Below are 23,980 nucleotides of genomic sequence, written 5' to 3' on the forward strand. Positions count from 1 at the left end.
TCATATTGAGTGCTTACTATGTGTCAAGTGCTGTTCTAACAGGGGTAGGTATAAAATAATTAGGTCAGACTCTTTCACTATCCTACATGGAGCTCACAGCCTAAGCAGAGGGGAGAAGCAGGTTTTGATTGCCCATTTTACAAATAAGGAAACTGAGGCCCAGAGAAGTCAAGTGACTGGCTCAAGGACACCCAGGGCATGGGTGGGTGAGTGGCAGAGTCAGAATTAGAACCCAGATCCTCTGACTCTAAGGCTTGCACTATTTCCACTAGGCCTTTGTATCTCTCTCTAAGCTTTTTTTTTTTTAACAGTATAGATTAAAATCTTGACTTTGGTCACATCTGTATTTGAGAATTACTTACAGGGGCTGCTGTAATAATAATTGCTATTTGTTAAGCACTTACAATATGCTAAGCACTATACTAAGCCCTAGGATAGATGCAAGATCACTGGGTCCCACTTGAGACTAACAGTCAAGTAGGAATTAGAATCAAGGTCCTCTGACTCCCAGGTTTAGGGTGTTTCCATTAGGCCATACTGCTTTTCTAAAGCTGGCAAAAGATTCTTGGCTAACTTCCTGGTCCCCTTTTTAGCTCTGACTAGAGGAGGGTCCAGATTTTTCTTATACAAATCAGTGTAATACAGCCAGGGTGCCCTGATCCCACAAAGGTGGTGTTTCTGACTAATACAGGCTAGATTCAAAGCTTATAATGCAATGCTATTATGAGAGTTGGTGGAGGACCACTTGAAGGAGAACAATTGGTGGAGGACCACTTGAAGGAGAACATCCACCCCTCTGCTAGTTAAGCCATCCAAGCCTACCTAGGTACCTATTAAAGAAAACTAAACTGTCAGCACCCCATCGTGATTGAAATTCTCCTCCCTGTCTTGTTCATTCCAGTCTGGTAACAAGCCCACTCATAAAACCCTTCTCCCAAAGCCTGGCATAACCATAATTAGGGGGCTGGCTGATCACTCAGCTTTTCCTGGTTGAGACAAGCCATACAAAGCTACTCTGGTAGCATACTGCAGTCTAGTTCCTACATCCAGAGTCTCAATTCTGGAGGTTGATGATCTTCTTATTATCAAAGTTGCTGTCAATAGTGTCCCAGATTCCCAGGTCCAGAAATCTGTCATCACCTTGATCGATGTCCCTTGACAGACTAACGGAATCAGGTACAGCAAATTCCTCAGGCTCTCTAAGCCCAGTAGTCTCTTCTAGTTTCGAAGCCACTCCATGATTTCACTAACCACTTTCCAAATGCGCTGTTGTTTACCATCTCCACCTGGTATGATATATCTTAGAGTTCTTAAGTTTTTTTTTTTGAAGTTTCAAATCTTTAGGAAAGAAATTTAGCTGGATCAATGAGGAGACATACAAGATACCACAATTACATAAAACAATAATAAAAAAAGACAAATTACATCTCTTGGCTACTATCAGCAGCTTAAAATTACAGCAAAATAACTGATTGCAAATGCATTTTCATTTAAATTGAAACTTGTCTTTTTGACTTTACCCAATTATTTTGATGCCATTATTTCATGCGTATTTATTGCCTAGTGTGTGTAGAGTTCCTTATACCCATTTCTCCTGTAACCAAAGGGTTGCAATTTTCAGAATGTTTCAAATAAAACTCACTCTGTAGCTCCATCTCATACCTTGACATTATGCAGTATTTAAGAATAAGATTATCTCATAAGAAAACTATATACAAAGTGACTAAATTCCCAGCTGTGATATGAATAACCATTTGTTACATTTGGGTAAGAATATTACATGAAAATTGTAATGCTTCATATATTTTGTGAATTATAATTGCACTCTAAGTAATCAACTATTTGATAACTATTCACTTGATAATCTATCCATTATGGTTCTCTCCCACTTACTGCCTACTAATCTGCTGTGAAGTGATAGCCACCAATCATAATACCCAAACCTATGAAGGTGAAAGAAATACAGCAAATTTTATATGATAGCTATATTTCATAAGGCTCATTAGGTACTGGATTCTGATAAATCATGCTACGATTAAAATGAGGATATTCCAAGTGCCTCGGAAAACTACACTTCACTGAACCATAGATTCAGCAGCATTTTATTATCATCCTTCTTAGAGGCAATATCATATTCCAGCTTAACTAAGTTGCTCTTTCCAGAATGTGTCAAGCTATTTCAACTCAATTTCTTCTAAGATGTCTTCATTTATTATGCCACATCCCGTATCTCCCATTACATTCAACCTGCCCCAATTCCCTTGATTTCAGATTTTCTTGTATTTAGGTAATCATAAACTCCATAAAATCAGGATTGGGAGGAGGAAGAAGCTAGTGAAGAATTAGTAGATATGTAAGCAACAGTGGCAGCTTCTCTTGGAAAGGTGATAAAGGAAGTGGGTGATCAGGAGTACTTGGGGAAAAACGAGTCACCAGAGAGGATAATTTGCTAAAGTTAAACTTTGGTACACTATTTCACCATTCTCTTGCAAAAATCAGGATGATTTTCAGTCTACTTTATAAAATTGATCTGGGAAGTAGTCTGCCTTCCAAACTCAGCAGTTCTTGTTTTCAGGTGATTCCTGTGTCAAAGGAGAAGACTTTAAGGGAAGGGGAGCAGGCCTCTGCCCCTGCTTCATTTTCCTTAACTATTACTCTCTAATTGATCAGTGGCATTTATAAAGCACTTACTGTGTGCAGAGTACTCCATTAAAGACTTGGGAAATAAAATAGGGTAGGTAGATCTGATCCCTGACAACAGGGAGTTACTAGGGTTTGAGACACCTATCTTGCCTGATAGTAGTAATATAATTTATGAAACACTGTGTGCAGAGCAGAGTACTAAGCACTGGGAAAGAATACCCAAGTGAGAATTTGACATAGTCCCTGTCCCTGCAGCACTGTGTACATGGTTGTTTGAATGGTCAGACATGGAAGGCAGAACATACAGCACAAAAAACTAGCATGAAAAAAAGCCACCAGAACTAGGAAGAGATTACTTAATTCTTAATTACACTGAGTACCACACAGTCCTCCAAAGGAAGTTAGACTTAGAACTAGCTCCTTACCATGCCACTCAATCCTCTTTAAACTTTATTCCATTCTCCACCTCTGAGCCTTGGTGACCTTTAAAGTAATTTCTTCCTTTCTCCCAGAAGTCATCTGCTTTTTCTGTTGAATTCCTACATCTATCCACATTGTCCTTGATTCATCTGCCCGGAACCTTACCGAAAAAAAATAAAATAAAACTTTTACTCAGCCAACTATCCCCTTAACCAATTGCAGCTTCCTGGGCTGTGAAAGAGAAGTTGGCCTTGGAGTTTGTTGATAGCTCCTGTTTTTCCCACTGGCAGCATCTGAGCCCATCATAGGTGCAGCAACTTGGTGGAACAGGTGAGTGAGTGGCCCGGAGCCAGGGAGGAGAGGCCTGGCCCAGTCTTCAGACCGGGGAAATCCCAGGGGCTGAAGCCAGGGTAGTGGCAGGCTCACTATGAAACAGGTAAAGTACAAAGTGTCAGTGAGCAAGGGAGAGAAGAGATGGCCATGAAGGGATTGTGGCAGGATAGAAAAGGGGTGTCCAGAACCCCTGGAAAAATGGGAAAACACTTGGGGAAAGTCATAAGGAGAGAGGGTCAGAGAGGCCAGGGGCCTGCAGTAGGTAGGGTTAGCTAATCACAAAGTAAAAATACCAGAGAGGGTAATACATTAAAGATAAATTTGGGTACACTCTCTCACCATTCCACTGCATAAATCTGGGAGATTTTCAACCCTCCTTTTTTAATGCCAAGGATAGTAAATATCTGCTTTACAAAATTGAACTGAGAAGTAGTTTTCATTCCAAGCTCAGCATATCTTGTTCTCAGACTTGGGGAGTCTGGGGAGTGGGAGGAGAGGGCATGTAGGGGGAGAGAGGCTGCCCCTGCTTCCTTTTCCTCAGTTAAGAAGCAACATGGCATAGTGGATAGAGCACAGGTCTGGAAATCAGAAGGATCTCATTTCTAGTCCTAGCTAGACCACTTGTCTGCTGTGTGATCATGGGCAAGTCCCTTAACTGCTCTTTAAAATGGAGATTAAGACTGTGAGCCCTCAGTAAGTGCTCAATAAATACTACTGAATGAATGAATGTGGAACGTAGACTATGTCCATTCTGATTACCCTGTATATACCCCAGTGTTTAGAATAGTGCCTGGCAAAATGTAAGCACTTAAATACAATAAGAAAAAAGAATCGTTCACTAATCATTCAATGGTACTTATTGAGCACTTACTGTGTACAGAATACTGTATTAAGCACTTGGGAAAGTACAATACAACTGAGGAGATAGATGCAATCTCTGTCCCTAGGAAGCTCACAGTCTACATGGAGAGGTAGATAACAAAATAAATTATAAAAAACTTATAGAAGAACATAAGATATTTGGGTAAGTATTGTGAGGCAGAGGTATCAAAGTTCTTAAGGGGTACCAAGCCAACTGAATAGGTGATGCAGAAGGGATGACAAATAGAGGAAATATGGGAATAGTCAGGAAGTCCTTTTGTAGAATATGTGATTTTAGGAAGATTTTGAGGATGTCGAGAGTGATTTTCTGTTGAATTTGAAGGAGGAAGGAGTTCATCGAGTCATTCCATTCACTCGTATTTTTTGAGCGCTTACTATGTGCAGAGCACTGTACTAAGCACTTGGAATGTACAATTCGGCAACAGATAGAGACAATCCCTGCCCAACAATGGGCTCACAGTCTAGACCCTCCTCACGCTTTGGCTTGGTGTCACTGAGGGGAGCAGGGGAACCTGATAGCAAGGTCTGCAATGACAGCAGTAGCAAGATCTGGGATATGCTGTCCTGGAGCTATGGAGGGATGCATAGGAAGACTGAAAGAGTGTGGTCACCAGGAGAACAATGGATTAGGATGTTGGGACAGTGTTATTTCAGAGACAGAAAGACAACAGTGGAAGATTTCTCTCCTTCTCTGCACTTTCATATTTTCCCCTGCCTTCAGGACATCACTACTTGGATGTCCTTAATGAGTCCACAAGAGACCTTCTCATCTTCCCACCCAAACCTTATGTTCCCCATGATTTCCCATCACTGTCAACACCACCACCATACTTCCCATCTCACAAGCCCATAACCTTGGTATAATATTTGACTCATCTTTCTAATTCAATCTGAATATTCAGTCTCTGTCTCAAATCCTATTTGATTTTCTTTCAATTCTCTATAATTCCCTCTTTCCTCCCTATCCAACTGCTACCACACTGATTCCAGCACTTATCATATTCTACCTTTTCTACTTAATCAGCCTCCTCATAGACTGGAAAGGGCAAAGACAGAAGCAGGTTGGTCACAGCCTCCTCACTGACCAACCTGCTTTTGTCTTTGCCCTTTCCAGTCTATACTTCACTCTGCTGTACAGATCATTGTTCTAAATACCATTCAATCCACATCTCCTCACTCCTCAAAAACTCCTAGTGGTAGCCTAGCCAAATTTCACGTCAAACAGAAATTCCTTTAAGGTATTTTAAGGCTTTAAGACACTTAATCAGCTCTACCCTTCCTACTGTACAACACAACATTGTCCCTTTCCTACTTCGGCTTCCAAGTCAGGGGATAATGAGGAAACCCACAGTGGGGTGGTAACAGCAATAGCCAATGCCAATGCCCTCTCAAATGAGGATGGATTACCATATAGTCTCCTTTGCAGAGCACCACCACTGGTTTTGTTGCCAGGGAGGTTTGGTAAATACAGGGAGGGGAAAGGGTCAACAAGCACTTAGTATAGACTTTTGCACACAGGTTCAAAGACAAAACTAGAGAGATTCCTAAGGTGATGAAAGTCGATCCTCTGACAGGTAACTATGTACAAAAAGAATATTGCTTAATTACTCTGTCCTTTCATTAAATACAAAACATGGAGCTGCCTCAATTCATTTCATTTGAAGCTAATGAATTTAACTGAAAGAAACTTCTTTCACTCTATAATTTGAGGGTAAGGTCTTTGGAAAGGTAGATTTGGAGGTGTGTTTAAAAAGTGGGAGGGTTCAGTGGATGGGAGATATATTTCTGGAGATTGTTGTATCACCAATAGTCTAGTAGGAACCTAACAATGCTTCTATCTACCAACTCTGGGTTTTCATTATATTCATTTTTGTTTTCCAAAGATTTACTGCTTTCATATCCATGGCATGTTTTTCTGAATCTTAACGTTTCTTGAAGAGTAGGTCTACTCGCTTACAATACAAGTACTTTTTACTAAGTATTATGTCACCTAAGGTAGAATAATGTAAAATAACTGAAGATAGAAATAGTAAAAAAATTCACTTTCACTCAGTGTTTCCTTTTATGTCTTGAATTGTGACACTGCTTTATCTTTAAAATAATCTAGCTGTTGATGTTGAAATCTCTTCCAGATACTCAACTCCTGACATGGGCAAGGTAAAAAAAATAGGCAGAGTTACAGTTTTCGATGTTGACATGTGAAAAAGTAGAAAATGAAACAGATTTGCAGTTGGAGAAATGTTGTCTTTGGATCTGAATGAGAAGGGACTCAGCATGTCTAAAGTACTTGAATACAATTTCTTTAAGGAGAAGTAAAACTGAAATGTGAACTAAAGTGAGACATTTTAATAAGGGATTTAAGTGCTTAGTATCAATGCTATACACAGAATACAATCTCAGTAAATGTTACTAGCAGGAAATCCAGTCCAGTGTAGCTCTAGGAAATCACGACAACTTCTGAGAGGTCAGATTGGATCAAAGCTGAGTATTTCAGTTCAGGGCTTTGAAGACAGCTGATAGTCCTCCCACTAATATTGTATGCTTTACCAGAATGTCTTTACACCCAATTCTTCACATAATCTAAAAACGTTTGACGACTGGTGATAACTTCCCCAAATAATCCCAAGTAAACAGAAGTCAGGTGGCGCAAAAAATTTTGTGGCTGGAGGTTGGCAGGGATATGGATTGATAGGGGAGGTTACATAAAAAGGAGGTCTGAGTATGTTTGTTTTTAAGCTTTCCAAACTGCTGTAGTCTAGGAGGAACAAGAGAGGGTAGAAAATAATTGGTTAATTTTGCCCGACATTTTCTCTAAATGAGACAGTATCTGTTGGAAGGGGCAGCTCTCATTGTTTTAGATTGCCAGCACATTTCTAAAAATTCAGCTTGATAATGTAGAAATGATTCTACTGAAGGCAGATCCTGAAATATACTACACATTTCCAGGGCAGAATTTGGCAGAGAATTCTGGAAGAATCAGACAAGCCATACCCTAAGACTTCAGGGTATGAAGTCTAAGTGTGAGTTATTGCCTAAAATACTTCAATACCAATATCCCAAGAGTCAAAAATAAGCTCCTGAAGTTCCATAGCTGAGCCGAATAGAATTTATAATTTCCCCTCTCCTATGCATACAAGCATAGAATCCTGTTCAGTTTCACATGTTAATATCCTAAGTCAAACACTGAACAGGCATCAGGAATTGAAAATATGATTTATGTTTGCATATTAAATGAAGACATCTTGTTAATCCTGCTCTAAAACATGAACCCTGTTATTCTTTGCTATATATTTGAACTTGTATTACTATTCTCTCTAATTATTTTCTTGAAAACTTTGAATTTTGATTTGTAGAAAAAAGGCATTTTAGGAACTATGTTAAAGAGAGAGGGTACTACTGACTGGCTTTATAGAAAAATATTCATGTTAGTCCCTAATTCTAGTCAAACTCTCTTGCACTACAGAGGATACTTTAAACAGTTCAAATAAAAGAGTAAATTCTCTAAACTTTTTCATCCCCCAAAGAGAAACTAAAAAGACTTTGTCCTCTTCTTTTGCATAAATGGTTCAACATATTTGCAGGTAACATTTAAAACGTCAAATGGAAATACCATAATTGCAAAATGAAGACACTGGATTCTATTATTTCCAGCCAAATAAATTCATAGAAAATTGATGATCTTTCCAGGCTGCTTTAGATGAATGATCTAGAAAAATCCTGAGCTTTATTTATAAGGAACAAAGAACTTTGTGTAAACACCCAAAAGCCCTGCTAGTGGTTCAGGGGAAAGAACAAGGATTTGAATTTAGGAAATCTGGATAGTAGTCCTGCTTCCTCTAAGTCATCAGTAGTAAGGGTTGCAAATGAAAGAAACACTTATGTAAGGTTTAGAGGCCCTAAAGGAATGCTAAAAAACAACCTGGCTAACCTACTTGGTGAAGGCTGAGGTGTCTACCACAGCATGGTTTAAGGGGAAATGCACAGTCCTGGAAGTCAGAGAACCTGGGGTTTAATACTAGCTCTGCTGCTTCCTTGCTATGGGACCTTGTGAAGTCACTTAGCTTCTCTGTGTCTCAGTTTTCTCTACTGTAAAATGAGATCAATACCCTCATATAGAATGTAAGCCCCATATGGGACAGAGACTCTACCTTAACTTTTATCTACCGCAGCAATCAGTGCATGATATACAGTAAACACTTAACAAATACCATAATTGCATTATAAAATTTGAACTGTCTGCTGAACTAATGGTCTTTGGCACCATACTGACACCATTCATTCATTCAATAGTATTTATTGAGCGCTTACTATGTGCAGAGCACTGTACTAAGCGCTTGGGATGAACAAGTTGGCAACAGATAGAGACAGTCCCTGCCGTTTGACGGGCTTACAGTCTAATCGTGTTGTGGTTATTTTGGCCATAATGAATCTGGCACATAAAATAACTTAAAGGATCATTGGGCAGGGATTGTCTCTATCTGTTGCCGAATAGTACACACCAAGCGCTTATTACAGTGCTCTGCCCATAGTAAGTGCTCAATAATTGAATGAATGAATGAAAAGGTGTTTTCATCTTCATCCACTTGTTGCATGTCCATCCCAGTGGGAACCTAACTTTCTGGGACAAGAAAGCCTTTTTTGCACACCAACCACTCTCATTTTGACAAATTTCAACCAGAGAAACTATCATGAGCACTATCATCAATGTGCTAACATCTTCTCAAGCCTTTAATACTGCTTCAAGAAAAACAAAGCATATCCTTTAAAAAATAAAACTCCAAGCATAATCAATAAATAATATCTAAAAGTCAACCAATTTAGTTCCATATTTCATTCTCTTAATATCTATTGTCCTTGGACTTTAATCTCTCTGATATGAAGCCCATATATTTTCAGGCTACTTGACACTTCATCAGTGTGTACTGGCTACTAAAAGGAACAGAAAAAGAGGAAAAAATTAATAAATGTGTGATTTCCAAATTAAAAGACATTTGTTTTCTATCCTGTTGAGCCATAGTTTAATCTCTCAAAGCTAACAATTAACTTGTTCCAGCATTGTGCCTTTAATGAAATGTTTTATTCCTATTTTTTAAAAATAAAATCAATATATAAGCCTTTTTTTTAGACTGTCTGGTCATGCACCTTTTATTACCTTTTGTCATCAAAGAATAATGTTATCTGTGAGGTAAAATGTCTAAATTGTCCTGGGAATACAATTCAGCTTTTCAGTCTAATTTTGGGTACTAGCATTTGTCAGCAGTCTAGTCTATAATTATCTAGCGTTAAGCCTATATTCTAAAGGTCCTAATGATCTGCTATATGCTGCTACTATCACAAAATACAAAAACAGAATTCTAAACAAGAGGATAAATTAGGTCACACCTTAAATGAACTAAATCTGAAGAAATAGAACACATCACCTCACTGTGGTAGGGAACCTGTCTACCAATTCAGTTATATTGAACTCTCCCAAGTACTTAGTATTGAGTACAGAATAATCACTTGATAAATACAATTGATCAATAAGATATTTTTATATTAACAAATATATACTACATATGTGTGTATAAATATTATATGTATATATATATATGTATACGCTACACTGCTAGGAGGACAAACATCATTGTGGAATAAAGGACCCTTTTATTTTCTCATTAGTCACAATGATCTATACATGAGTAATTAAGTTTGAAATATTGTATTGAATATTTGGTGATTGAAATAAATGGGATTTCAGTTTATTTTCAGCCACCATGCACTGAAACTCAATATGAAGGTCCCTTCTGAAAAAGACAATGAAAAATTCTGTATATGAAGATTAATCTCAACTGCAACACTATTTCCAGCTATGTCAGTCCTAAAATCCAGCTTGTCTTTAGACAGCGTAAGAGCTGTAAGGCAGTAAGCAAAATGTTCTCCCAGGGAAAAGTTATTTTCCAGGAATCATTCTTAGTTTTCTCAGTGAGTACTGTAGTGGCATCTTCTGGTGAATAAAGAAATCAATGGAAAATTTGGCCAGAAGGAAAAAGGACATGAAATGCTTAACCAAGAAAAATCTAATAAAAATAACAAGGAAATAATGGATATCCTAAAAATTACATGTCATTTTAACTATTCCAAAATGAGATACTACCATTTGGATAGGTTGATGAACATTCAACAGGTTTGGAAAGATCTAAATCACATATTTTCAAATGCAACAAACAGATCAAAGTAGTTATGTAAGAAATTGTGCTTTTTCTGTGCCTGCATAAAAGGAAAATTTCTCACATAACTGGTGAAATAATTTCTTATTGCACATTCTAGTAGAGAAATGCTTATTAAAGATGTTGCATGAGGTTATTTATTGTTTGTTTATGGTACTTAAGTGTTTACTATGTGTCAAACACTGTTCTAAGTGCTGGGGTAGGTACAAGTTAATTGGGCTGGACACAGCCCCTGTGCTACATGGGGCTCACAGGCTTTAGTAGGAGGGAAAACAGGTACTGAATTCCCATTTTACAGTTGAGAAAACTGAGGCACAGAGAATTTAAGTGACTTACTCCAGGTGACACAGCAAGTAACTGGTAAAGGAATTGGCTGTTTCAAGATTAGAACCTAGGTCCTCTGACTCTCACGCCTGTGCTCTTTCTACTAGGTTATGCTGCTAACTTGCTACTATTATGTTATATTTTTAAAAAACAACAAACATTGCTTGGCTTCAAACTAATCTGTAAATACAGATAGATCTAGAGGAGCAAGTGAGCTTTGTGAAATGGGCATTTTAGCTAGTGGAAAGCTCCTTAAAATGCAACTGTATAGGAATGTACATTTATTTTCAAATCCTAAACATATTATTAAATTATTCATAAGTATAACTAAATGAAATAAATATATCCTAGACATACATCACTTTGCCATGATCTATTAGAGTTTTTCAATATCACATCTTGAAGAACACTTAGTAAAATTAGTTCTTTTTCTTAATATGATATAACAGTTTCAATGCATTTGATATTACAAGACTGCACCAGGTTAAAATCTCTCTCTGTTACCATCATCCCAGGACAGAGTTTGCATCATTTTAATGCCTTTCTACATATATCCCTCATGCCTTTACCCAGCCATCCTGGGCATTACAGGGCAGTGTTACACCTGGCCAAAAACTTCAGGGGTCTTAAGGCTGTTGTTGGATTGGTTGCTGTCACATTCCCCTTCTACCCCAACTTAGTGGAGTTTCCTAGTTAGGTTCCCAAACTCCCCTCTATGTCTCATCTAGTTCCTCTGCCACAGGTTTGTGCCAGGAGGCTGAAAATAATAATAATAATAATAATAATGGTACTTTTAAAGCACTTACTATGTGCTAAGCACTGTACTAAGCTCTGGGTTAGATACAAGCTAATTGGGTTGGACACGTCCCAGATGGCGATTACAATCTTCACCCTCATTTTACAGATGAGGTCACTGAGGCCCAGAGAAGTGCAGAGACTTGTCCAAGGTCACATAGCACACAAGAAGTAGAGCCAAAATTAGAACCCAGGTCTTTATGACGGCCCAGGCCCATGCTCTATCTAATAGACTTTGCTGACTGGCTGATGACACAACCATGCAGGGCCTCTTGGCCCTGCCAACCTCCACCGTGAACTGCAGCAACATCAGATCTGCTGCTCCCAGGGGCTTCTATGTTCTGTAAGTGCTTTAAAGCATTTAATCACCTTGCTTCCTGCTACCTCACCTAGCTCCTCTCCTACTACAACCCAGTCCACACACTTCATTTCTCTAATGTTAATCTACTCACTGTACCTCAATCTTCTCTATCTTGCAACTGTCCTCTCACCCAAATCCTACCTCTGACCTGGAATGCCCTTCCTCCTCCTATCAGAGTTACTTATAGGATTTATAATGGTTAAATAATTGCTTCGATTCAAGTTCATTGCTGCCATTACGGCCAGGTTTCGTCTCCAACTTTCTGAATTATTTCTTTCTGAACTTTCTTTCTCCATCCCTACTCTGATCCAAACACTTATTTATATCCTGCCCTTCCTGCCTCATGTCTTTCTTGTCTCCCGTCTCCTGTCTCTTCTGTCTGGATAATTTTTCTGAAAAATCATTCAATCAGTATTTCCTCACTCTTCAAAAACCTCTAGTGGGCTGACCATCTATCTCCACATCAAACAAAAACTCCTTACGATAGGCTTTTAAGCACTCGACATGCTCTCTGTCTCCTCCTACCTAACCTCTCTAATTTTCTATTCCAACCAAGCTGCATACTTTCGTCCTCTAGCACCAGCTGATCCCTCAAACCTCTACTCATGTCAATTTTGCACTTGGCTATCTACCCCTTAAGTACTGATACCAATGTCAACCCCAAAGTAATTTGTAAATATTCTTATCCTTTACTGTTTTGCCTATTCCTAAACTATTTTAATGTTTGTCTACCCTTGTACACTGTAAATTACATGTGGGCAGGAATTATGTCTACCAACTCTTGTTGAATTGCATTTTGCACCATATGTATATGTGTTTTGCATATAAGCAGCACTCAATAAATACCAGTGATAGATAGATTACCCAGGGGATTAGCACAGTGCTCTGCACTCAGTAAACATTTATGTTACCACTGTTGTCTTTTCTGATAATGATCATGTAGGGAATGTCACTGGTTATTATTGTAGTGTACTTTCCCAGGCATTTAGTACATTGCTCTGCACAGAGTAAGCACTCAATAAATGCAATTGAATGAAAATACTGAATTCATTGTTTGGAAAATATACAGGAGTAATTTAATCAGACATACTAAAAACCCTTACAATTTTAGGGAGGATACAAAACTGAAACTTCAGTAATGTAAATTTCGACATAAATACTGGCTGGTGTGGACCCTTTGTACAGCATGGTTAACTCTTCCATTGGCAGTCACTTTGTCCAGTAAAGGGCGTGTAAGTCGATTAAAACTGCATTTTAGCTTCATTTTGCTGTACTACACCATCCATTCCTGTGGAGATTGAAGTTTGGGCATGGTGGTACTCCAGAGAAAGAGGAAGGAATGCCACTGCATCCTGGTCCTCATGACATAAACCTGAAGACCTCATCATGTCATCTACCTTCCATTCCTTCAACAGACTAGGAGCAAGTCAAAAAGTAAATGATCCTTTTGTTATTTATTGTTTACTCATTAATTTATTATAACTACTATGGAAACATATTCAGCAGAGTTCCTAAAGTACTAATTTCCTAGTTGAATAATAATGTATCTGGAAATGATTGGGAAGGCTGAAAAAGGAGACCATCCTCACAAATTCCAACTTTTGGGGTTCTACAGTACAAGGTTCTTAAGATCATCCTCATGTTAAGGTAGTTAATATGCATGGACTTTATGCAGGATAGATTGTAAGCTCGTTGTGGGCAATGAATGTATATGTTATAATCAATCAGTTGTATTTATGGAGTGCTTAATGTGTGCAGAGCACTGTACTTATATCATACTCACCCAAACCCTTAGTACAGTGTTCTGCACACATTAAGCACTCCATAAATATGATTGATAAAATATTGGGATCTACTTTTCCCATTTGGCAAAAGCAAAGGCTATATTCATTGTTTTTCTGAATCAATCAGTCAATAGTATTCAATGAGCTTCTGCTCTGTGCCAAGCCCTGTACTCTTGGGAGAATATAATTTCAGAGAGTTGGTTATCCAGAAGAAAGCTCTATCAAGCAATGACCTAAATCATATTTAGGTAGAGGGTATATTTAGCTTTGGATACTCATTCTTAACAATGTAGAAGTGCAAAGTAATCCCACACACTTCTGCAACTATATGAAAACAAAGATAAAGGCCAAATAACTATTAAACATCTCAAGTCTAAAAAATAAACTGAATTATTTAGCCATAATTTAAATTATCTGGAAGTGTGTTTTTTTTTTAAATGACCATTGTTCTTTCCAGGAAAAACATATGTTAGAGGGGAACTTCTGATCATCATTCTTAACAATATAGTTGCTCAAAGTAAACCCACACACTTCTGAACTAAGTGAAAACAAAGAAAAAGCCATATAGCTAGCAAACATCTCAAGTCTAAATAATAAACTGAATTATTTAGGCATAACAATTAAAATTGTCTGGAAAAAAAAACCTAGTCTGTAATCAGTCCAGCAGCTGTTGATGTGCCTCTCAATATGTTGTAGAAAGAAACTGCATATAAAATTTGATCATTCTAATGACACAATTCAAGAGAATTCAACAGGTTTGTTTAACACACACCAGCAATTTAGAAACATGGGCAAATTTTTAATGCATGAATATTCTAACCTAATATTCATGCCTCTGATTTTAATATGTGTTCTCATTATAATTAAATTATGGGGGGGTTTGTGTGTGCTAATATCTCATTTGAACAATTGCAGACACGCTTTTCAAAATTTTTCATTTTAGTATTACCAGCTGAATCCCCAGAACAGAATGAATTCATGGCCATCTGTCTAGTACTCTTGCTGCAACACCAGCTACAGATTTGGTGCAGCATTTGTTCCCAAAGCCATTGATGCTCACTGTATATGACCCTGTAGAACAAACTGAGTCAAGTCTATTACGATGAAAAAGTTAATTCATTTTGAAACTCACTATTTGTGAAAAAGAAAACTGATAGTTTCTCCTTCACCAAAATCAAAAATGATTTTTGTGGATAACAGGTACAGAGGTGGAAAGCTACTAAAAGCAGCTTGTTTTCAGTATAGCAGAACTAAAATGCATCATTTGCGATACCTATGCCCTGGCAAGGCATTTTCTTTATAAAGATAGCCTGATTTCCCTTGTAGGTAGATTAAAATGAGACTCTGTGAAGGCTTCAAAAAGACTTCGAGACTAAAAAGAACATAGGAAATTCAATCCAGCAACAGCCACCAAAAATTTCCTATCATTCTGAAAGATCTAATTAGCATGAAAGATTAAAAATATGGTCTTTAGCATAAGTAAATCATTTTGATTCACTCAAATCTTTTATCAATAAATTTCCTGACCCAAGAGAGTGATCTGAGTTGAATAGAAATGCACAGAGTATTTGTGTTTTGACAAAATCATGTGGGACAGAATTATAGAAAAATAACAGACAAGTACGACAGCAAATGTTGCATATTACCTTAAAATATTTTCAGCCCATCCTGAAATGCTATCCCCATGAACTGGGTGGTTAAAAGTAATTTTGAGAATTCAAGAAAAAAAATCAGGCCTATTTTAAGTTCCATTTTGTTGAGTTCTCTGTGAGCATGAGAATACCACAAGTACATTTTGTTTGTGTTTTTACTTCAATCCTCAAGATAACTACCTCAATTCTGTTCATTTTCCTTATGTAGATATGGACAGAATATATTAAACCTCTGTATTTGTGCAAAAATATTTAGTAGGCCATAATTAAACTATACAATCTTTTTCTTGGCTCCTAAGCATCAACACTGACAGACAGAGAGGTGTGAGGCAATTCCCTCTTAAAAGTACATTAATGGCAGTTATCAATCAATCAATAGTATTTACTGAGTGCTTACTACATGTGAAGCACTGTGCTAAGCACTTGGAGAGTACAATATAACAGTATATACATCCTCTGCCCACAGTTAATATTCTTACCATCTAGAGAGGAAACAGAAATTAATATAAATCAACTACATATATGTACATAAGTGATTTGAGGATGAGGGCAATGAAAAGGGTGCATAGCCACATAACAGTTATTTCATCAGATTTAATAACCACAGGGATATAGGAATATATAGGAATATTGGAATGTTTAATTCCTATAACATTGCTCCTAGGAAATATTTTCCTCTTCAACCATTTTCCAATCTTCTCTCCACCCTTTCCTCCAATATCATTATCATCATTATGGTCAATATTAGATGAGTGGCCAATTTATGGACTTGGGAAAACATGATAAAAATAGAAGACAGATCCCTGTCTTCAGGGAGTTTATCATCAAATAAGTAAGGTAGACAGTCCCAAACTGTATACCAACAGTGAAAATGTAGCAAAGACTAAGAACAAATGAAATCAAATGCATAGGTAAACACATATACATGCAAATACTAAGACAAGGCAACAGGATTCATGACCAAGCAATGTGGAATTGATTGGGAATGTCTCCTGGAAAAGGTGGCTTTTTAGGAGGGTGCTGATAGTAAGGAAGGGTGTGGCCTGGATGCTTTGAAGAGGAGGGAGTTCTAGACATGGGGAAGACTTTGCATAATAGGCAGCAGATGACTGAGTCTGGAGCCCAGTATAATTAACTTAGGCTATAGCAGGAGAAGAGCTGCAAAAGAAGGATCCAGCTGTGAAAACAAAAGAAGGTGACAGTTTGGTGGAAAATCTTAGTTCCATTGATTAGTTATCTGAATTATTTCCTAAACACTTGGGTAGAACAAAATAAACAATTCAGACATAGTCCTGGTCCCACAAGGGCTTCATAATTCTATCCAATCATTAGGAGTTTCTGTTCGATGCGAAGATGAATGATTAGCTATTGCAGCTTTTTGAGGTAGGAAGTGATGCCTTCAGATCAGTCTTTTAAGAAAATGAGTTGGTTATCAGAGGATAAGGTAGACTGAAGCAGAGAGAAGACTCAAGGCAACGATTCCAGCAATTCCAGTTTGCCTCCGCTGTCTCCACAATCTTTCTGAATTCACTTTCATGTTCTTCTGTGGCACAGTTGAATTTATCTCATGTCTATGTATTATATTTGAAGGAATCCAAAGATGTTTCTAATCTTCAATGGCATTGCATCACTTTGCTCTTTGAATCATTCCAAATTGGCATTCTTAGGGGATATTCCAAACATTCACCTTTTCCCAGAAATTATGAATGTAATCTCCCACTTCCTTAATGAAAACAAACTGGTAACACTGATCTGCAAGTTTCTTACAAGAAGCACCTACAACATCTAATACAAGCTAATTTAGTCTGGGACCTGAATGAACCAGACCAAATATGATCCCAAGATAGTACAAATGCCAAAGAGTTTAAGGGAGCAAATAAATTGTTCTCCAACACAGGTAAAATACACATTGTATTGTAGGCTTAGTGAAGTATACAAGATATAGTAGCTAATATCCAAAGTCTTTTCCCTTGATATCTTTGTGTTCACCTCCATTTACAGTAGATTCATCATAAATAATCATAACCTTTTATTGGAGTAGGGGAATATGGTTTTACAACATTTCATGACAATGATTCATGACAAAAATAATCATTATTTTTAGGTCTCTAATTGGAGAGAGTTAATAAGCAGCAAAAGTGCCTTTTCTTGCCTTGAAAAACCATTCAATCTATTGGGGAAGATTAGACAATATAAATTATTCACAAACATTAATAGCAGGAGGAAGAGCCAGTATATGACATGTATGTAAGGCTGAAATGGCTGAACATATAAGTAGATACACAATTAAAGATACCTGTAAATGTACATGCTGAGGGTGGGTAAAAAGTGATAAAGTAGGTTGTAGATTAGACTTCGTGCATTGAAGATTAACCAGGGAATGCTGCCTGGAGGCGATGGGATTTTTCAGAGTACTTGAAGATGGAAAGAAATGTGGTCTGGTGTATTGGAAGGAGAAGGGAGGTCTAAGACACGGGTGAAAACAACCCATATGTAAAATGGGGAAAGCTGGTAGAGAGCACTAAATTCAAGAGCTGATTCAAAAGGAAAAGTGAAGTGGCTGTAGACTTTTGAAGAGTGAAGAGATATGTGTCAAATAAAAATATATTTATGTAAATAATCTGGTCAGCATTGGGTAAAATAAACTAAAGGAGAAAGTAGCTAGAGGCTGGGGGCTGGAAGACCAATGAAGAGACTGATATAGTATAATCACAGGATGACAAGAGTTAATAATAATAATAATAATAATAATAATGATGGCATTTGTTAAAAACTTACTATGTGCAAAGCACTGTTCTAAGTGCTGGGGAGGATACAAGATGATCAGATTGTCCCATGTGAGGCTCACAGTTTTAATCCCCATTTTACAGATGAGGTAACTGAGGCACTGAGAAGTTAAGTATTTCATCCAAAGTTATTTCATCCAAAGTCACACAGCTGACGAGCATCAGAGCCGGGATTAGAATCCATGACCTCTAACTCCCTAGCCCATGCTCTTTCCACTGAGCCAGGGGCATAGATAATACTCCACTCATTCTGGCATCAAGTAGGGGGTGGAAATTGTCCCGACCCCTCCCAGAGTGCTTCCACTTTCCAGTGTTCAGTCATGTGCACATACATATGAACCATTTTCATGCTACCAATCATCCAATTCATTAGGAACTAGATGGCAGAACTGGTGCTACTGATGGTGCAGGGGCAGAGCTGGAACTCCTTATGTTTTGTCAGACTTCAGAGAGCTTCTCCCACAAAGCAGATTGGGGGTCCTAAAGGCTTGGAGCATCCAGCCCAGAAAAGTCACTTCCTCTTTCTCTAAATCAGAATCAGGACTGGAGAGCTGCTGGCACTGGGACAGCTCTCTTCCTATAGTCACAGCAGGTACCTAAGTCTTAGAACAGATTCTTCAGTCATCCTGAACCCTGGGTAATGCCTGACCACATGAGGAGCACAGGGACTCTGGAAGAAGCCATTGCACTTCTACCAGGTGATTCTGACCTTGAAACATGCAAACATTACAACAGCCTTCTTCAAGTTTCTGCTGACCTCCGGGCCTCCTGTCTCTCCCCATTCCAACCTATACTTCTCCAGATCATTTTTCTAAGAAAATATTCATTCCACGTTTCCCCACTCTTCAACAATTTACAATAGTTGTCCATCCATCTCCTTAACCTTGGCTTTAAAGCATTCAGTCACCTTGTCCCCCTACACCATTTTACCTCTGATTTCCTACAAAAACCCAGCACACTCACTTCACTCCTTTAATGTCAACTGTACCTCAATCTTGTCTTTCTCACTGTAACCTCTTGTCCATTTCCTGCCTCTGACCTGGAACTTCCTTCACCTTCATATCAAACAGAACCCTCCTAAAAAGCCCTCCTAAAATTAAATATCCTCCAAGGGGCCTTAACCAATTAATCTCTCATTTCCCCTACTCCCTCTCTTTTCTGGGTCATCCTTACATTTGGATTTGTAGCCTTTAAGCACTTTTTATGGTATTTATTTAGCTTACTATGTGTCAACACTGCACTAAGCACTGGGAAGACCCAAGTTAATCAAATTGGACACAGCCCCTGCCCTAAACCGAGCTTAGAGTCTTAGTCCCAATATTACAGATGAGGTAACTGAGGCAAAGAGGAGTTTAGTGACTTGCCCCAAATCACACAAATGTCACCATTAGAACTCAGGTCCTTCTGACTCATAGGCCTATACTCTACCCACTAAACTACACTGATTTTCACTTGATAATCACCCCACTCTCAGCCCCACGCCACTTATGTACATATATATATATATTAATACATGTATTTTCAAATCTATCTCCCTCTCTGGATTATAATCTCCTTGTGGGAAAGTAACATGTCTACCAATTCTATCACACTGAATTTTCCCAAGCACTTAGTATGGTGCTCTGCACACAATCTGTGTTCAGTAAATACCACTAATTTGTTGAAGGACCAATCTTAGGTGCCCCAAAGTTGCACACCCTGGAAACTAACCCCCAGTAGAAACAGAGTCAGTGCTCATGAAAAATGCAAGATAACTTGAAAACATTGAAAAAACATAAATTTGGTATAAACCTCAATAGGTTGCATTAATCTTCCTCTTGTTTACAGGTGATTTTTACTGTTTGTGTGTACAGCATTTCCAGAAGGAGATATTCTATCACTTCCTTTGGTAGAACAATCTTTCCACCAAGCGATGAATAAATACCTGCAGATGCAGTAACAAGGGCAAATAATTAAGTAGTGGAAGTAAAGACCGTCCTTGTGAATGTGACAGAAAATTCTAGCAAGACTGAAGAATGGAATCATTTATCACATTCCAGAGGGTAAAGTCATGAGGAACTTATCTAACACTTTTATTATTTGGATTAAATCACATAGAATTATGGTCAGTAATAAAAAATACAGAAGAGGAAACCTGCATGTCAACTTGAAATGCAAGTGCTCTACTACTACAAAAGTTGTGAACCACTTGACTCTACAGAGCAGTATTAAGCTCCTGGGAGTGCACACACTGGAGTTAGTAGACATGATCCTTTCCCTCAAAGATTGTACAGTCTAATAGGGGAACAAAGACACTGCAGTACATTAGAGATACATGGAAGCAAGAAGCTTTAAAGATGTGTTGTCTATAAATGCTATAGAGAGATGGATGGGGCGGGGGGTACTACTCACGTGCTTAAGTTTTTCAGAAGTGCTAAAGTGTCAGTAGTGGGGAAAACTAGGTGGGAGATAGGATGGATTAATTAGAGATGGCCTCCAAGAGCAAATGTGATTTCTAAAAAGCTTTGAACATAGGGATAGCATGGGCTACTACAAATTTAAGCAATCCAATATTCCCCTATATTCTACCTGTAATCAGTAGCAAAAGGATTCTGGATACAAATTGTTTTGAGTTACAGATGTCATTTCCTCCATTAAATTATCAAACATGTTAATCTTGAAATTAATCCAGATAGTTTTAAATTGATGTAAGAAGTTACTTTGGTAGAAAGGGAGAGACAATGTCGAGAATAATTGCATTTAGAGATCAAAATGATACAGATACATATTAAAACTGCTCTTCATATGAATGTAAAAACTATATTTATAAGGTGATCTCACTAGCCATCAAATACTTACTCCCCTGCTCCACAGCTACTCTTTGGCCCTATCGATGTGCCTTTTTCAGAATCTAAATCCTATGAGGTCAGGGCATGTCTTTATCCTTAAAATCTGGACCTTAGAACCTAGGTAGAGTAACTTCAAAAAGAATAGCATGCTTCAAACTGGTTCTAAATTTTATGAGAATTATGTGGTTTTTCCAGTAAATCAAATCATTTTGGTTAAAAAAAAATTTGCTGTAAAAATCATTCAAATCAAAGGTGGAAGAGAAGAGGACAGGGGACTGGCCCAGTTATTCCTGAGATTTATTTTTCACCTCTGCAACAATCTCGTACTTGTCTTGACAAAGCCAGGATTCATGTCCCTTTGGAAGGTCCAATGACAGAAGTCTTAAGACACACACTGTTGAAACTCACTCTATTATAATGCCAATGGAGAAATGTGATTTGTTAAATGGTCTGGTGTGCCAGAATGATCAAAGAGGAACTCTTGAGCACTCTAACTTCATAGTTCTGTTATCCATGTTTCTTGGACGATAATTAATTGCAGCATGAGAGTGGAAAAACCCTTTCAACAAATTAACTTACATCTAAGACATTTTGCCAGTAATTTACATTCCTTTTAACAATCTTCATTTATTTTTAAATAATAAAAGCTGTCCTCTCTGCAGTCAGTCTTGAACCAGTTCTTCAACTCAAGTGTCTGCAGTGTTGAGCACCTGATTTAACACCACCAATTTTGTGCCGTCATAGTTGATATTTTGATCATTACCTCATTCACAACAAATATCATTTTCAAAGGCTCCTTTTGGAAAATGAGTCTCGTGACATTAAATAAAATCAAATTAATTTCAAATCTTTATAGTGCTATATTTACTGCTGCTGTAATTTATTCTTTATTAGTCTAGTTGTCGCAAAGAAACAAATTGAAGTATACATTTTTTTAGGAGTCAAGATGGGCAGCTCTATTTGTTTTTGAATATGAAAATGACTTAAAGCTTATTTAGTGCTAATACATCCCTGAGCTTTCAGGAACGTGCTCTTTATCATTCATGAGCATCTTTAATTTTTCCTCAGGTTCTCTCTCCCTTTCTTCAGAAAATATTTTTGTCTGTTCCTTTACTGTTCTGCAAAACCATATGTATTCGCACAGACACCATTACCCAAACATACTTAACTGCTCCACCTCTTCATCCACCAAAATTCAGACATGCCTACACAGAAGGAAGAGGTTCCTGGGAAAGTATAAATAACAAGGAGTTGCCTGGGCTTCTGGGAAAGAGGAGGAAATGGGCAGCAGATGTAACTCTTTGGGAAGTCAACTAGAAAACAGCAGCAGTGGTTTCAGAAGCAAGGGAAGTTATAACAGCAGCAGCAGAAGTAGAAACAAAAGCAAGTGTAGACTTAATCAAGGGAGGCAAAGGAGACTACCTTTGTCTGGGGAAGGGAAGACCAAGTCACTACTGCTATTGAGAATGATGAAGAGTCAGTGCTTTCCAGCCGTCTTGCAAGACAGGTACTGGCCATGTCAGCTTCGTTCAATACATCCAGTCAGGCCTGGCTCATTGCCTTACCCCAAGCCTGACCCCAATCACATCACAACATAACAATGCCAAGGGTTTTCATGGTACTTTTCCAGAAGCCTGTAGTGCCAACATACTAGTTGGACTGAGACTAGGCTGATATTTACCATACATACATACATACATGATGACCAATTGCTCATACTTACTGAATGTTGTAATAAGATCATATGAATTTATAAGTAAAGAAAATGTAAATGGAGAATTATTAAATATGTATGGTATCTCACTAGGCATTAAATTAGTAATTATTATGAGTTGCCAATATAAACACCCATAGCTTGCAGTGGTCTGGTATTTAAATGCAAAATATTTCTCACTTAATTTTCACTTTTCAAGAAAAGGTTATGAAAGCCCAATTACAAAGCTAAAGGAAAAGTCTTCTGCTAATTAAAGTACATAGAAGTAAATAGCAAAGGAAAAAGTTAGCCAAGAGATATGTAACACACACATACACACACATACAATATACAGACCTACACATTCTTGTAGCTGCTTTTCAGAAGTAGAAAGTGTTCTAAAATAGTATGTGCAATGTTGTTGGAGATAAGGGATTAACCAGATTTTTACAGATCTGTTTGTAGAATAGTAGTAATAGTGTTTATTAAGTGTTTACATTGTGCAGAACACTAGAAACTTTACTGTATAGGGGAAGCAGCATGGCCTAGTTGGTGGAAAAAGTATGGGACTGGGAGTCAGAGGACCTGGATTCCAATCCCAGCTCCACCATGTGTCTGCCGAGTGCTCTTGGGCAAGTTGCAACTTCTCTGGGCCTCAGTTATCTCATCTGTAAAATGGGTATTTAAGACCATGAGCCCCATGTGGGACAGGGACTATGTTCGACCCAACTATCTTGTATTTACCCCAGTTCTTGGTACATAACAAGTGTTTAACAAATTCCACAATTATTATTATTCTTACCATACAAAAAATAGAAAGACATTACCCTCTTCCTGCACCTACTACTGAATATTTGCTGCCTTTCTGCTCCTGTGCCAATGTGATCACCACCTTCCTTCACCTGCCTGTTGAACTCACTGTTCCCTGTTCTCACCTGGTGGGCACACCCCTCTTTGTATCTGTCTCAGTGCCTAGGAGGACATTTGTGGAGTATAGGTAGTGTGGTAGGGAGGGTGTATACATTACACGTTTTCTTCCACTCCAAAGAATGTTGCTGTATGGAGGAGGGCCCTCTTCTCTGGCATAATGCTGTACATCACCTATTACTCTGCCTGCAGTAGTCCCATTCTCTGGGAATTGTACACTCCAAGCGTTAGTACAGTGCTTTGCACATGGTAAGTGCTTAATAAATACTATTGAATGAATAAATGAATGGGAATGGGGGCTTTGTTGTCTTAACCAATCTCTTCATCCCTCCTACATATAGCT

At 38.0% G+C, this 23,980-nt stretch overlaps 1 protein-coding gene across 2 annotated transcripts in view; it reads right to left on the reverse strand.

Moving 5' to 3' along the window:
• Positions 1 to 23,980, reverse strand: part of LOC100081187 (glypican-5) — a 700,670-nt gene that overhangs the window by 416,320 nt on the left and 260,370 nt on the right. The window contains exon 6 of one of the 2 annotated variants that reach the window (XM_039913365.1): positions 13,133 to 13,383. The exons of the other annotated variant lie outside the window; for it this stretch is intronic. Within the exon in view, the coding sequence (XP_039769299.1) occupies positions 13,376 to 13,383 (8 nt within the window). The 3' untranslated portion in view covers positions 13,133 to 13,375. Of the gene's footprint in view, positions 1 to 13,132; positions 13,384 to 23,980 lie in introns of those variants that run through there. 2 annotated transcript variants of the gene reach the window in all.

The sequence above is a fragment of the Ornithorhynchus anatinus genome, chromosome 10, assembly GCF_004115215.2.
Source record: "Ornithorhynchus anatinus isolate Pmale09 chromosome 10, mOrnAna1.pri.v4, whole genome shotgun sequence".
In the NCBI taxonomy this organism is placed as follows: Eukaryota; Metazoa; Chordata; class Mammalia; order Monotremata; family Ornithorhynchidae; genus Ornithorhynchus; species Ornithorhynchus anatinus.